At 39.2% G+C, this 17,540-nt stretch overlaps 1 protein-coding gene across 6 annotated transcripts in view; it reads left to right on the forward strand.

Moving 5' to 3' along the window:
- The window catches only part of SCAPER (S-phase cyclin A associated protein in the ER), a 345,099-nt gene that overhangs the window by 264,197 nt on the left and 63,362 nt on the right, over window positions 1-17,540 (forward strand). For all 6 annotated transcript variants that reach the window (XM_073303508.2, XM_073303509.2, XM_073303513.2 and 3 more), the window contains one exon: window positions 15,585-15,814. In XM_073303508.2, the coding sequence (XP_073159609.1) occupies window positions 15,585-15,814 (230 nt within the window). The remainder of the gene's footprint in view (window positions 1-15,584; window positions 15,815-17,540) is intronic.

Genomic DNA, 17,540 nt, shown 5'->3' on the forward strand with positions numbered 1-17,540 from the left:
CTGTACTATTCTTAGAGCTACCCTCAATCCAGAACAGAACTTCATAGTATAATGCCAAATACTGCCTTGAATTGCAGCAGAACTCCAGTTAGCACCAATTAAATCCCTTGAGCCACACTGAAACTCAGCTTTCTGTTATTAATGTCTCTTGTGCAGATTTTGGGCCGTATATGGCCCTTAATTGGAATAACTTCCCAATGTAATGAAATATGTATTAAAATCATTCTTGAGTGATATACATGCAAGAGGTACGGTACATGTAGGGTATTACTCCTGAAAATGAAAACCAGTACTTGTGGCACCTTAGAGACTAACAAATTTATTTGAGCATAAGCTTTTGTGAGCTACAGCTCACTTCATCGGATGCTGAGCTGTAGCTCACGAAAGCTTATGCTCAAATAAATTTGTTAGTCTCTAAGGTGCCACAAGTACTCCTTTTCTTTTTGCAAATACAGACTAACACGGCTGCTACTCTGAAACCTGTCATTATGCAAGACTCCTGAAAATAAATACTACTTTTCTTACTTCTGCATTCTTGAAAGAAATCAAGTCTGATTGCACCTAGGATTTTGCTTCTTAATTCAAGGAAATTAACGTCTTGGTGGGAAATATTTCATTTTATTTTATTTTAATTGACAGATGACTTGTCAAGATACCTGTCTTATTTTAATTGAAAGATACCTGTCCTTTTTAGTGCTTTTGGGCCGAGTCCAAAATCAATTGATGTCTTTCCATTAACTTCATATGCCTTTGGATCTAGCCCTATGTACCCATTGCTGCACACACTTACTCATGCAAATAGTTTGACTAACTCCAGCATTTCTTATGTGATAAGCTCTTTGGGGCAGGAGCTGCCTTTATCTACATCTGAACATCACCAGTCATATTGTTGTCACTTAACAAATAAAAAATAATATCACAGATAATTCTTGAGTGCATCAAGTTTGCAGGTCTCTAGCCCTAAAGATGAAGAGAAGATTAGGGAAGAAATAGGTTCAGTGCTGGATCATACTCATATTCACTGAATGCAAATATAGAAAAATAGTTTAAGTATCTAAATATATTCCATTGCATAAATTATTTTTATAATTTATTTACACGTTCCCAGTATTTACATATAAATTCCGTCCAAATTATATATATTTGTGATTTTGTTTCTACTTCTTCATAATCCAGTCATTACATTTTGATGAAGAAGAGATTTACATCAGTGTAACAGATGCTAAAATTCAGAGCTATAAAAAAATCATAACTTTTATTGGTGCTCAAATGTTCCTTTTCCTTATAGAAAAAATGTTTTTTTCTTCTTGAAGCAAATACTGTTATTGTAAGAGTTATGTAAAAAAGCCATCCTAGCCTTTTTCTGTAGTAGAAACATGGTCGACCTGGTATAAAACATAGGAAATAAAAGTTTTGTAAATAAGAAGCAAAACATTGACTTAGTGTTTCTTGCTTTCTAGAGTGTACATTTCAGTACGTTCCTTGTTAAAACATCACTTGTATGTTTATTGTGTATAAGGAAAAAATAGTAGGAAATCTGTTGTAAGTTACCCCTTCTTAGTCTACATCTCTTTATTGAACCAGCTATGTCATCTAGTGGTCATTCAAGGCCTAATCCAGTGCCCGTTAAAGTCACTGAGGGGATGTCTAACTGGAGTTAGACATCTGCGGCTAGCCCATGCCAACTGCTCAGGCTCGTGAGGCTCAGGCTAAGGGGCTGCTTAACTGTGTTTGGGGGACCCTCCCCTCTCACAGGGTTCTAGAGCCTGGGCTTCAGCCCGAACTTGAACATCTATACTGCAGTTAAACAGACTCTTAGCCTGAGCTCTGTGAGCCCAAGTCAGTTAACACAGGGCAGCCACAGGTTTTTAATTGCAGTGTAGACATACCTGGAGAATCTTTCTATTGATTTCTCTGGATGTTGGATCAGACCATGCTATTTACATGCATGCACGTCTTGAAGCTGCATAACTTGAATTAGATTATACAAAGTTGCCAGGTCAGCTCTTCCTTGTTTCTGAGTCCTGTAGATGGACTTCAATCACCCTGATATCTCCTGGGAGAGCAATACAGCGGTGCACAGGCAATCCAGGAAGTTTTTGGAAAATGTAGGGGACAATTTCCTGGTGCAAGTGCTGGAGGAACCAACTAGGGGCAGAGCTCTTCTTGACCTGCTGCTCACAAACCGGGAAGAATTAGTAGGGGAAGCAAAAGTGGATGGGAGCCTGGGAGGCAGTGACCATGAAATGGTCGAGTTCAGGATTCTAACACATGGAAGAAAGGAGAGCAGCAGAATACGGACCCTGGACTTCAGAAAAGCAGACTTTGACTCCCTCAGGGAACTGATGGGCAAGATCCCCTGGGAGAATAACATGAGGGGGAAAGAAGTCCAGGAGAGCTGGCTGTATTTTAAAGAATCCTTATTGAGGTTACAGGAACAAACCATCCCGATGTGTGGAAAGAATAGTAAATATGGCAGGCGACCAGCTTGGCTTAACAGTGAAATCCTTGCTGCTCTTAAATACAAAAAAAAAAGAAGCTTACAAGAAGTGGAAGATTGGACAAATGACCAGGGATGAATATAAAAATATTTTTCGGGCTTGCAGGAGTGAAATCAGGAAGGCCAAATCACACCTGGAGTTGCAGCTAGCAAGAGATGTTAAGAGTAACAAGAAGGGTTTCTTCAGGTGTGTTAACAACAAGAAGAAAGTCAAGGAAAGTGTGGGCCCCTTACTGAATGAGGGAGGCAACCTCGTGACAGAGGATGTGGAAAAAGCTAATGTACTCAATGCTTTTTTTGCCTCTGTCTTCACGAACAAGGTCAGCTCCCAGACTACTGCACTGGGCAGCACAGCATGGGGAGGAGATGACCAGCCCTCTGTGGAGAAAGAAGTGGTTTGGGACTATTTAGAAAAGCTGGATGAGCACAAGTCCATGGGGCCAGATGTGTTGCATCCGAGAGTGCTAAAGGAGTTGGCGGATGTGATTGCAGAGCCGTTGGCCATTATCTTTGAAAAGTCATGGCGATCGGGGGAGGTCCCAGATAACTGGAAAAAGGCTAATGTAGTGCCCATCTTTTAAAAAGGGAAGAAGGAGGATCCTGGGAACTACAGGCCAATCAGCCTCACCTCAGTCCCTGGAAAAATCATGGAGCAGGTCCTCAAGGAATCAATTCTGAAGCACTTAGAGGAGAGGAAAGTGATCAGGAACAGTCAGCATGGATTCACCAAGGGCAAGTCATGCCTGACTAATCTAATTGCCTTCTATGACGAGATAACTGGCTCTGTGGATGAAGGGAAAGCAGTGGACGTGTTGTTCCTTGACTTTAGCAAAGCTTTTGACATGGTCTCCCACAGTATTCTTGCCAGCAAGTTAAAGAAGTATGGGCTGGATGAATGGACTATAAGGTGGATAGAAAGCTGGCTAGATAATCGGGCTCAACGGGTAGTGATCAATGGCTTCATGTCTAGTTGGCAGCCGGTATCAAGTGGAGTGCCCCAGGGGTCGGTCCTGGGACCGGTTTTGTTCAATATCTTCATAAATGATCTGGAGGATGGTGTGGATTGCACCCTCAGCAAGTTTGCAGATGACACGAAACTGGGAGGAGTGGTAGATACGCTGGAGAGTAGGGATAGGATACAGAGGGACCTAGACAAATTGAAGGATTGGGCCAAAAGAAATCTGATGAGGTTCAACAAGGACAAGTGCAGAGTCCTGCACTTAGGACGAAAGAATCCAATGCACCGCTACAGACTAGGGACCAAATGGCTCGGCAGCTGTTCTGCAGAAAAGGACCTAGGGGTTACAGTGGACGAGAAGTTGGATATGAATCAACAGTGTGCCCTTGTTGCCAAGAAGGCCAATGGCATTTTGGGATGTATAAGTAGGGGCATTGCCAGCAGATCGAGGGTCGTGATTGTTCCCCTCTATTCGACACTGGTGAGGCCTCATCTGGAGTACTGTGTCCAGTTTTGGGCCCCACACTACAAGAAGGATGTGGAAAAATTGGAAAGAGTCCAGTGGAGGGCAACAAAAATGATTAGGGGACTGGAACACATGACTTATGAGGAGAGGCTGAGGGAACTGGGGATGTTTAGTCTTCAGAAGAGAAGAATGAGGGGGGATTTGATAGCTGCTTTCAACTACCTGAAAGGGGGTTCCAAAGAGGATGGCTCTAGACTGTTCTCAATGGTAGAAGATGACAGAACAAGGAGTAATGGTCTCAAGTAGCAGTGGGGGAGATTTAGGTTGGATATTAGGAAAAACTTTTTCACTACGAGGGTGGTGAAACACTGGAATACGTTACCTAGGGAGGTGGTGGAATCTCCTTTCCTGGAAGTTTTTAAGGTCAGGCTTGACAAAGCCCTGGCTGGGATGATTTAGTCGGGGATCGGTCCTGCTTTGAGCAGGGGGTTGGACTAGATGACCTCCTGAGGTCCCTTCCAACCGTGATATTCTATGATTCTATGATTGTAAGTATATAGTGGAAACCTTTCTAGATATATATTTTAGAACAGTGGTTCTCAAAGCCGGTCCATCGCTTGTTCAGGGAAAGCCCCCTGGCGGGCCGGGCTGGTTTGTTTACCTGCCGTGTCCGCAGGTTCGGTCAATCGCGGCTCCCACTGGCTGTGGTTCGCCTCTCCAGGCCAGTGGGGGCTTCAGGAAGGGCGGCCAGCACGTTCTTCGGCCCGCGCTGCTTTCTGCAGCCCCCATTGGCCTGGAGCAGTGAACCACAGCCAATAGGAGCCACGATCGGCCAAACCTGCGGACATGGCAGGTAAACAAACCAGCCTGGCCCCCCAGGGGGTTTTCCTTGAACAAGCAGCAGACCAGCTTTGAGAAACACTGTTTTAGAAGGCTTGACACTGAGAAGAATGAGTCTATATGTTTGAACTGTAAGCTTGGATTGATTTTTATTGTAGTTCAACAGATATCTGTCAAAGCAAATTAGAACTGTCATGTAATTTTCTACAAAGATATCTCTTCCACTCCTAGAAAAAGCCATTTGTATAAAGCATGTACTTCTCTATACAGTAGAACCTCAGAGTTGCAAACACCTCAGAAATGGAGGTTGTTTGTAACTCTGAAATGTTCCTAACTCTGAACAAAACGTTACCGTTGTTTTTTCAAAAGTTTAAAAACTGAACATTGACTTAATACAGCTCTGAAACTTTATAATGCAGAAGAAAAATGCTGCTTTTAAGCATCTTAATTTAAATGAAACAAGAACAGAAATAGTTTTCTTACCTTGTCAAATCTTTTTTTAAACTTTCTCTTTATTTTTTGGTAGTTTATCTTTAACACTGTACTGTACTGTATGTGCCTTTTTTGGTCTTTACTGCTGCCTGATTGCGTACTTCTGGTTCCAAATGAGGAGTGTGGTTGACCAGTCAGTTCGTAACTCTGAGGTTCTACTGTACATAAATTTATAAATAAAAATCATGTATCTGTTCCGTAAGAAATATTCCTAGGTTGGTTTTTCATCTGCTATATTACAAATACCTGTCCTTTTATGCTTCAAAAATAACCTGTAAAAGCATGACAGTTTATTTTCTAACTATATGTTCTCAGCTAGATCAAAGAGAAGTTTCCAAAAGCTTTTCAAAATAACAAGCTGGACACGATGGCCCAGGGTAGTAAACAATCTGAAGCTGACCTAGGTGCTTATGTTCATTCAGACCTTTCCCTCCGGGATACACCCTACATTTAGTTCAACTGCATATTCATTAAGAATCAGTGCCCAATGCATTCATGTTGTTATAATTTTTGGTGGGCATAAGCATCCAAAATTAGATTATTTTTTTCTTTCCCTTTCAAAGGACATACTAAATACCAGGGAATTATAAATAGCTGACTCACAAGAGAGACAATTACTGCCAATCATTTCATTTATTGATATGTAGGGCCCTACCAAATTCACAGTCCATTTTGGTCAATTTCACGGTCATAGGATTTTTAAAATAATAAATTTCATGATTTTAGATATTTCGATCTGAAATTCCATGGTGGTGTAATTGTAGGGGACCTCACCCAACAAGGAGTTGTGGAGGGGTTGCAAGGTTATTGTGGGGGGGTTGCTGTACTGCTATCCTTACTTCTGCACTGCTGTTGGCAGAGGCGCTGCCTTCAGAGCTGGGAAGTTGGAGAGCGGCGGCTGCTGGCCAGGAGCCCAGCTCTGAAGACAGAGCCGCCGCTAGCAGCAATGCAGAAGTAAGGGGGGCATGGTATGGTATTGCTATCCTTACTTCTGTGCTGCTGCCTGCAGAGCTAGGCCCTCAGTCAGCAGCCGCCTCTCGCTGGCCACCCATCTCTGAACACAGCAGCGCAGAAGTAAGGGTGGCACGGTATGGTATTGCCACCCTTACTTCTGCACTGGTGCTGGCAGGGCGCTGCCTTCAGAGCTCGGTGCCCGGCCAACAGCCACTGCTCTCTAGCTCCCAAGTTCTGAAGATAACACAGAAGTAAGGGGGGCAATACCACGACCCTCCTAAAATAATTTTGTGACCTCCCATCATTGCCATCATAAAATAAGAATACATATTGTGACGTTTGTAAAAACAATGCAGGACCTTTCATCCTGATCTGACTGTTGTAAATCTGAAGGTTTATAGATATATCTGTAATAAGCACTTCTCAAGATACTTCGTGATAGACAAATTCTTGCTAATTGCTTTGTAAAAATAAATAGAAAATGCAAAATCTTTTAAACTATTTTGCTACCATATCAGATAAACTCTTAATATTTGGGTTTTTCAAAAATGTCTGCTGTCCATACAACATACAGTATTAAGATTTTTGTCCTGCTTTTAATGTACTGGAGTTTGCACACAAGATTATCATCTCTCAGGCCTGAATTTGAATATGGAACCTTGGTCTGAATTTACAGCTGCTTTCCATGACAGAAACCCCATGGGAGGCCAGTGACTGTACTGTCAACTGCCCATCCTGGAAATGGACATCTCCTTCAATGCAAAGGGATGTAGATTGTACCCTTCTGTTCCTGCAGTGATGAATCAAACCCATAGTGTATGAGCCAGAAAAATCAGTAATTTTTTTGTATACAATCTGAGATCCTGGTGGGAAACAGACTAGCTTTTCTTCTAGCACACCCTACCAAAAATAATGGAACTTTATTTGCATTCTTAACTCTGAGGTGATGGCTGCCATTCCATAATAAATGTGTATATGACTCTATTGTTCTAGCACTGCCAACTTTCTCTCCCCACGTCATATTTTCCAGAGGTGGCTGCTATTTGTATTTCTAGGTGAAATTTCAAAAATTCATAATCTTGTGTTATTGTACAAGTTGATTCTTCCAGGTAATCTTCAAATGTTTGGGCCCTCAAAATTCTATATAAAGCATCCTTTGACAGCACAAAAACTGTACAAAATGAACTGGTGGAAATGTTCATGAAAATGATTCTACCTGTTTAACCCAGCCCTATGTATAATGTACTAAAAATTAATCTCTCCATATAGATGCACAGAAAACTACTAAAACAAAACAACTTGTTAATTACAGTTTATGCTTTTAAATACAGTACTTAAAGCTATATTCACATGATAGACAAATGGCCTGTAAAATGTTATTCATGTAGTAAACTACATTTATTTAGGGCGAATTAAATCTGGTTGTCCAGTTACATGGGGCACTTCCCGGGGAACTGTTTTTTTCCCTTCGTGTAATTCATTGGGAAGGACTGCCTTGGTGTGGTAATGCTGCTTAAACAGCACAGTCCATCCCACGGAATGTGCTGCTGTCTCAACTCCCTATGTCACGGATTTTGTGACGCTTCTATGCTTTGCAAAAACTGAGGCCGCGGCACAGTTTTTAATCGCATCCCTGTCTCTTAAGAGTTTACCATCTCCACGTTGATAACTACAAGGATTGTAAGCCGACAAGTATAGGAGCTCCTCAGCTGTTTTAGTCCATGCAGCATTTGCAATGTCCATGATGTTCAGCCTCCACAGGGTCACTCATTTTTGGGCACTCACAGGAGCTGTGAAGAGGAAGCGCTTATAAGAGGTGCATGGAGGAGACTGAAGGTAGTAGGAGGAGCTGTCAACAAGATAATTTGCAACACGCACTGTAGGGGAAGTGCAGAGCTTCTGCACTCCAGGGTAACTAAAGTAGCTGCAGAGCTTCTTATCTCCAAAGCATCATCCAAGTTCAAGAGGTGCTTTAAAAAACTGCTTCCTTTCTGACTTCACCTCCAGTTGGAGGGTTGAGGATCATCACCCAAAAGAAGCAGACATAGGGGAAACCCACTTAATTGGGATATCAGGCCATCCTGATCAAGCAGTTTCTAACATAATAGAAGGCATGCTTCAGTGTTGGCATGTAAAAAGCGTCTGACACCACAAGCATCTTTTATTTCTTTGCAATCCTGCAATGGTTTGAATCCATTTTTATATTTTATTGTGCAATTTATGAATCGGTTTGCTTTTGAAAGGAGACCTTCTTTGTCACATTTCAGCCTACAATGAAAGTTTAGAGCCAAACTGAAAACCCTTATGAAAAATAGGTTTAGAGTAGAAATGCTGGCACAGCATTTCCTGCTGTGGGCTGAATGGCACTGCTATAATATTCTGGTTAAATTGGTAGCCCGTGTTCTTCTTTGGAGAGGGAGTGTATTTTTATGTGTCTGCCTAAAGGTTGAACGATTGGAAATGCCAGAAGCTAAAGAGCTCTGTTTATTCCTTGGCCAGGTACAGTCAGACAGCTGTAATGCAAGCTTTCTCTATATCCACCCTGCTATTGACCCCAGCCCTGACCTGCACAGACCACCCACCTTAGGGGTTAGCATTAGCTCAATTTTCATTGCTTAATTGTTTAATTCATATAGGGAGCCACTAGTATTTACTGCAAATACTATGAAAAACTGCACATTTTCCAAAATATTTCTGTTCAGGCAAGCCCGGTGGCTTTATGTCTGCAGAAAACACAGCAACATGACTGATTGGGCGATACAAACACAAGTGACTAAGTGAGCAGAGATAACATCACAAGGTGTGCAACACCCCTTAATACAGAAACCCTGAGGGCAAGTTGCTTAGAAACCATTTGTATGAGTAAATCCAGTCACAAAATATCTCCGTATTTAGATTATCTTGTGATTACTTAGAATAGGTCTGTTTTGGGATCTGTGGGCTTCTAACTTTTATAAGAGTGATTAAAAACCGCAAGTTTTCAGGGACAGATCCTTGTCTGATGTAAATTGAAAGTCAGTGGAGCTATGACATTTTATATCAGATGAGGATCTGCCCCTCAGGCTCCTAAAAGCTTTACTTCCAATTGAAATCTTATGAACAAACCTGGACTATAACACAAAGAAATTAAAGTTTGAAATATAACACTGAACATTTTTCATTCGGGAACTGTTCCGGGTGGTCTATTGAGTAGACATTTGTTTTAAATTGTTATGTCTTCATGCATATACTTTAAAATGTCAGTGATTAGTATTTCATTCCATTTTATACAGCAAAATGTAATGCATTGAGATAGATATAAAATATAGTCAGTCTGCAAGGGAATGTTTAAAATAATGTAAAATTCCATCTCATTCATTAGTCATGAAGTTCTGTCGAGCTCGATCAATGCTGCAGAGATTGCAGAGTAATGAATGCTGTCCCCTACCCAGGCTAAAATCACAGTTCCTCGATCTGATAAAATCTGGCTGTAAGGCCCAGAATTAGTCTTTTGTAAATCCAGACCTGTGTTTCTCTGCTCCCTTTTAGAGCTAAGGGCTTGTATGGAGTTATTCAGGAACAGCTAACCCAAGGGGGCAAGCTAAACAGGAACAAGCCACTCTAATTCCAAAATGAGTGTTCACACATGGAATTATTCCGCAATAGCTGCTTCTGAATAACTCAACTTGTAGACAAGCTCTCAGTGGAGGAAAAGCAATCAACATTAAGATGACATCTCTATCAGAAATAATTCTACAAGCAACAGAAGCAACTCAAAAGAAAGGGTAAAATTTGGGGTGTGTCTGTGAACATTTTACATGTACTTTCTTTTGACATCTCATGCTAATGCCTGTTGAGTGCATATTAAATTATCTAAAGATAACATTCAAAGTAACATACAATGGATTGTATACAGAAGTGCATTCTTGATTTGAAATTCCAAATGATGAAAACCAATATGTAGTGCTGAGAAAGAAACAGCCAATCCAAAGCAGAAGGGTCTGCTCTTACACCAATTGAGGTTGGTGAGAGTTTTATTGTTGCATTCAGTTAGAGCAAGATTGGGCACAAGGTCTTTCACTTTGATGCTCAGTGGAAACTCTTATTTCTTTCTTCTGTTGGACACACACAAAAAAAGTCAAAATGTGTGTTGTGGGTTTGTTTGTTTTTTATAGAAGTGTTGAAGTACAACTGTAGTTGTGGTATAATGAGTCACTGAGAACCAGATTCTCAGCTGCGTTCAATGCATGCTAAGTGCTTTGCTGGATCAGAGCCAAAGTGCTCAGCACCTTGCTGGATTACGTTCTAAATGGAGAGCACAACTGAGGAGGCTATGCCAGCAAGGGATTTCCCCAACACATGGGAAATTCTCAGTTGAACAGTTAAGCTGGCTTCAGGCTGCCAGAACAGTGCAAGTGGATTGTATCAGTGCCTAGAATGTGGCCCTAGAAGTCTTCCTGTGTAAAGGCTGATTTAAAAATGAGTAAAGAATTCAGGATTTGGTCTAGTGTTTGCAATAATGCTGTTTTCCAATAACATTGTTGAAACTGCACTATGACATTGGATAAGTTGTTCTTTCTTTCTTTCTTTCATCGTCAATCACTTAAAAATGCTTTATACCAATTACCAGACCAAACCTTTTTAAATATAGAGTTACGGCAGTGGTGGGCAACCTGCAGCCTGCATGCAGCCCATCAGGGTAATCTGATTACAAGCCGCAAAACATTTTGCTGACGTTGACCGTCTGCAGGCACAGCCCCTGACCGTTCCCAGTGGCTGTGGTTCACCATTCCCACCCAATGGGAGCTGTGGGAAGCAGCAGGCCACAAGGACATGGTGGCTGCCGCTTCCCACGGCTCCGATTGACCAGGAACGGCAAACTGTGGCCACTGGGAGTTGCAGGGGGCCGTGCCTGCAGACGGTCAACATCAGCAAAATGTCTCGCAACCTGCAATCAGATTACCCTGATCGGCTGCATGCAGACCGCGAGCCACAGGTTGCCCACCACTGAGTTAGGGATAACCCTATCTCTATATATATATAAATATATCTATCTATATATCAATCATTATTAAATGATTGATATATAGATAGATATATATAATTTAAACATTTAATATCAAAAGAATACTGTATTTGAATATTATAAATGAAATATTTGAAAGTTTACAAATTCATAGATAATGTTTGACACACATCATTAACTCCACACTTGAATCTCCATATATAGACAGCATAAAAAAATTAAATATGAAACCCATAAAATAACCCTTCCATAATTTTAATTATCCACATCCACAATCTATATAATTATCAACAAGCAACCTTAACATATTAACTCATATACACATATTCCATATATAAATTGTAAAAATCAACCAAATCTTGCAATTATTAATAATATAATTATTATAGAAAACACCAGTGAAAATAGATAGCACATTAATATAAAATCTTTGACTTGTGTAACTAAGTGCCATGCATTTAGAAAATACAATAGCTTAGACATATAACACTGTAAGAAAACACAAGATCAGTCTGGCTTAAATGCTGTTCATTATAGCAAATGAAAGACTGCTAATACAAAATATTAGTACTAAATAATCTTTTTAAGAAAAAGGTTGCACATCATTTTATATCTTAATTGCACGAGCAATGGAGAGTATATCTTAGTAATTTTAACCCTTGGTGTTCATAGTGCAAGGGTGCCATATTTAAACTGGTATACACTTTTTAAAATGCAGTCCATCTGTTTCAGTAGAGAATTTATTCATTTATTTAGTAGAGAATCAAAACCATTAGGCATGAATTATTTTAGTCAGTGTCGATTACTGGAGCAACATAGTATTTTTTCAGTCAAACTTGAATTAGCTGAAGAGTTCTCACTGGCTGACTTGGCTCATCACCAGGAACCAGACTATTACAATGAGTTTTAAGTACCAACACAAGACTCAGAGCTAATGAATAATAAAGAAATGTGCATGTTGTTCTTTGTCACTAAGTGTTACCAAATCCCCCCAGATACCTATACAGAGCTAAACTATGGAGCAACAGCATTTTATGAATCCACCAGCATATATTAATTCTACAGGATTTTAAAATTGAATGAAAGAAAACTTCAGACGGTATTGATCATTAATTACAGGGTGGAAAAAGATCAAGTTCTCTGTCATTAAATTGCTTCTACAGAACCACAGCACTGTGCAGACATCAGCATCATTAAAAGCAGTGAGTCCAGCTAGGAGCCATGTTTCTTGATGCATGTACACAAAGTGACAAGATTCTGTCTGTAAAGCTGGCACATCATTCATATTCCCTTCACTACTTGTTTTTTCTATCACCAGATCCTGGAACTTCCAGTGCTCATAATGGGGCAAATCTTCAGCTGGTATAAACTATCATAGCCTCATTGACTTCAGTGAAGCTGTGACAGTTTACATTAGCTAAGAAGTTGCTCCCAGTTCTGTAGCTATATATAGATATATATTATAGCCTTCATATTTTACATGTAGTAAATCTGTCCAGGTATTACTACCATCTTTAGAGTAAGATGCTTCCAGCTGCTGATTTACTCCCTAGCAAAAATAAGCTTTCACAGCTGTGACTTGGGAGAGTCCACAGCTTTCAAAGCAGCACCACATGTTATGTTTCTCACATGACATCATGGTTGTTGGCTTCTGTTACAATCAACAGAAGGTATTCTTCATTGAGGAATTTAGGCCTCATCCAGGTGGCCTAGAAGGTGAAGAACTTAATTTGCCCTTCACCAAGACAAAGATAATACCTTGGCTAAAATGGAGGAGACGAGATTCAGCCATATTTCTGGGTTTGACTGAACCAATTAATAAGCCCCAGATGGAGCTACCACACTATCAGTTGCATTAGAGACATTTTCCGTATTGTCCATTGTGGTTGTCATTAGCTCCTCTTGTAAAACCATTAGCCCGTTTCCTCCCTTTCTGACATTCCAACATGTCGTGTTAATATGACCTTAAATTGACCCTTCTCATAAGTGACTGTTAGGATATATTTCCTAATCTTTATCAATGGAAACTGTTACAGTGACTCACAGAGGCCAGGATTTCTTTTCCCATTATCTTTTTATTCTTAAATATTATCAGGAAGCTTCTTGGCCCATTCTAGACTTTGGAAGTTTGAACAGATTTCCAAACAGATCTTATTCTTTCAATCATTTCAATGCCACAATCCCTTTGCCTTTTTCCTGAACTCTGATTTGATGCGCTTGGCCTTTGAGATGCTTGCTTCTACACGTTAATTCAAAAATTACACAGGAAGTATCTTTGCTTTCTGATGGTGATGTAGGATTTTACCAAAAGCCTGTCCATGGTAGCTACAGGTTTATCCGTACTTAAAATGATGATTCATGTGAATAGTGACACAATCCAAGCAGTGATACAGACATGTCTGTATATTTTTCTGGGTCTATTGAGTAGAATGGAGAAATCTTCATTCATTTTAGTTTCTTACTTCCATAGTGACAGCCCTCTACCCACAGCATCAGCATCATCCCCAGAAAAGCATTTTGAGGGTATTCAAAGAAGAGATGAGCATTAAGTGTCAAGATTGGCACCAGGATTACAGGCAAAAGAGGCAGATATGAATCAAGGAAGGAGATACAGATATATCTGAGAATGTGTCTTTTGCCTAAGAAGAGCACTTCTCTCTCTGATATGTTTAGCTTATTTGTGTATTCGATTTTGTGAGTCATTCATCTGGCATTGACAGTTTCCCTTCATCTAATCTGAAGAATGCAGATAATGCTAGAAAGTTTAGAAGCTATTTTATACTAGCTTCAATATAGCCTCTAAGAGCAGCTTGTGTGTAGGACTGAGTTATTCTTAGACTTTCCATTAGCCATTCACTTATTAGGAGAAACAAATTCTCTAGAGAACTGTCTTTCAACTCTGTGAAGTGGGACCAATATGAGTGGTGTAACTCAACGATGGGCATGCTTGCTAGGGCCAGCCGAAGATTAATCTACTTGCATTGAGATCAACAGCAAATGGTACTGGTTTTGTGCTAAGCTAGGCAGAAGCTAAAGAGCATTATTGGATTCCTTCTTGCTGACTGGAAAATTTATTTCCTCATCCACAAGGTACTTTTCAGTTGAGACAAGAATGAGGCCACCTGAGGCTCTGGCTTGTGTTGCCTACATCTGCTGCTCAGATCTTCTAATATCCTTTTCCAAAGGGTTAGGTAGTGCAGCCTCCTGATTCTAATTTTTTTTCCTGACACTGGTTTCTGAGTTCCATCCTTATCAATAACCTTTTCATCTGTTTTTTTCTTTAGGTTCCAAAGTTCTTCTGGGACAACAATTTCACAAAAAAACAGATATTTAGGGTGCACTCAGTTTTTACATTAAAATAGAGTCTTTCAATCATTTCTGGTGCCTCTTTGTTACTCCTAAAGAAAAGTCCATAGCAGATTTGATCTTGATATTTGATCATTCACATAGATTACTAAGTGTGTTGCATTTTCTATCAAAAGGCTCGCTTGTATGTACCATATAAGAAAGACTCAAGTCATTCTCTACTAGCCATCCCCCATCAATTTTGTTAAATATACACTCATCACTATTGTCGTAGCATTCTTCTTTCTGGGCAAGGAGAGGTGGGTGGCATTATCACTGTAGAATATCAATACTTTTGCAAAGTCAGGCAGATGGATCATCAGAGTAGCAAAAGGTACACTTTCCACAAAGGAGCACTGGTGATGCCTCTGTAACATTCCAAGCTTCATGCAGGCTGAGAAGCAAAAGATCAGACCCAAAGATTTAATTTGGGTCTTTCACATGATAAAACAAGGTACTAATCGAGGAGTCGGTGAGCCATCCAATTAGTTTGTTTACTTTATAATTTATTAGTTATATTGAAAATATTTTTGTTTTTGCCAGTGAATCATCATAAGACCTTATCTATACATAATAATTAATAATAATATGTTTATATAGTTAGTTAAGTACTCCCTTTCTATAAGGTTTCTCTTTTAAGTTCATATACATTGAATTCTATTTAGGAATTCCTTCATTTTTATCCATTAGGACACATTCTACACATGCATTTTGCACGCATTATAATTGTTAGAGGTTTCAAATGGCATTCACTGGAAATGGAAGATGGAGAAATGTAATCCTATAGCAATCTGCCTAATAAAGGATGCAGTATTGCATTTTAATGTTCATCAATAATGCTGGAATATTGTTTCCTCTGTTATTATTTATGGTTCTAATGCATGTTTGTGTATTCCATCGGGCTTTTATGATTGTTTCACTGCATGCATTAATTAAAAATATATTCTTAGGAAAACGACAATAGTCTCTCTAGTTGAATTTTACTTATTTTATGGAAATGTGTTTATTGTATCTCTTTATGCAGGTTTGTGTTCCAGATGAATATAATGCAATATTAGGAAGAAGTGCAAATAAGCAAGTATTTGAAGGTTTAACAACTGGACTTCTCAGAATCATTGCTGTGGTCTTTAGGTGTCTGATTTCCAGTCTACCAGATGTAAACAATCAGCCCACTGCACCCAAAATAATACAGGAAGTGAAAAACAAGCCCTCAAAAGTTGAGGCCTTTAACACCAGGGTTCAGGACCTGATCAGGTAAAAACTGATGAAATATCTTTAAACTTTTTTTTTATTTTAGTAAAAGGAAATTGCAGAAACTAGCAATGGTAATAAGCTCCTCTGAACCCTAACTCAATAAGACTAGCACCTATGTATGGTTCAGAAGACCACTCAAAGGCTATATATATGTTTTCAAGCAAAAATGCTCTTTCAGAAAACTATGGGACAAATTCTGACCTCAAATATACATGTACACTGAAGTCCATAGAGATTTGTGCCTTTATCTAAGTGAAAAATTTGGCCCTGTGATTGTCCAACTTTCTCTTCTGATGTGGAGAAGTTCCCCAACCACAAAATATCTCCTTATTGACACAGGAGTAAGTAAAATTTACTGCAATAATATCACTGTCAATAAACATAGAATAAAGACAACTAATGTACAGAAAGTCAGAACAGGTTTTCATGGAGAATATAAAATATTCTCCAAATTATGATAAATCTCTTTTTGAAAAATGCTACTATTTGCTCTTAATTGCTGTTCTTGATTATTGTTTCTATATGTTAAGTACTCGCTACAGTACAGAAAGAAAGTAAATGGTAGGACTTTCCATAGCTTTCTTTCATGTATGAATTATTCCTAGTATTTGCTAGTAATTTACATTATACACTTGAGCATTTGTCTTTTATTCCCTGTAGAAATTTGTGTCTCTCAGTGATGTCTGAAATGTCTTCTTTTTTCTTCTTCTTTCTTCTTTTTTTTTTTTTTTTTTTTAATCATGTAGGCTTAAAGCACCTCACAGGATCAGTCCACTGGTTTGTTTAACTGTGTTGGATTAACACTGCCAGAATTCTGCCTTTGCATATACATGTTTCCTTTATGTCAGTGGGAATCCTTGTATTATTTGATTGACTGTTCTTTGTGTCATTTTTTCTTAAATAAAGGTGACCAGAATTTTGCACAGTAAAAAGTCCTCTAGTCCATAGTTAGCAACTCTGTACACGGATCCTTACATTATTTTTATATAATATTTTTTGATTCCCAACAGTATACAAAACACAACATAAACACAGTCCCTAGCTATAAGAGTTTACAGTATAAAAACAGACACAGATAAGACAACAGGAGACTTAGAGATCAATAGTGTTGCTTTTGTTTTTTAATATACAGTATGATTTGCCTTTCTTTTACTGGGCAAAAGCACTGAAGTCCCATATTTATCTCTTTTAATACTGACTATACAATCGTTACAGGTACAATACATTGTTCTTCATTGAACTTTTTGTTCTTACTGTCATTACTTCGTATTTATCTACATTTACTTTCAAAAGTTCCTGATTCATCCACACGCAGAGTCTATCCATGTTATTCTGAACTATCCTGCCCTTCTTCTTTTTGTTGATTCACACATTCTTTCTTAGTATTATTAGCAAGTTTCATCACAATGCTATATGTTCGTTCTTCTAAGTCATTAAATAAAGTGTTCTAATTAGTCCTAATATTAATCCTTGTTGCACTCAACTACTCACCTCCTTCCATCTTGGGTAGTCATTATTCCTAATTTCTTCTCTTTGATATCTAAGGAATTCTTTACTTACTCAGGACACTCCCTTAGTGAACTTTAACAGGATTAGCCTTTGGTATGTTACTATATAAAAAGCTGTTTTAGAACCCATTCCTGCCAGGTGGCAAGCACTCTCAATTCTCACTGTTTTCAGTGGGAGTCAAGGACAGATAGGGTTGGACCCTTAATAATTAGATAGC

This window comes from Lepidochelys kempii, chromosome 10, assembly GCF_965140285.1.
Source record: "Lepidochelys kempii isolate rLepKem1 chromosome 10, rLepKem1.hap1, whole genome shotgun sequence".
Classification (NCBI taxonomy): domain Eukaryota; kingdom Metazoa; phylum Chordata; order Testudines; family Cheloniidae; genus Lepidochelys; species Lepidochelys kempii.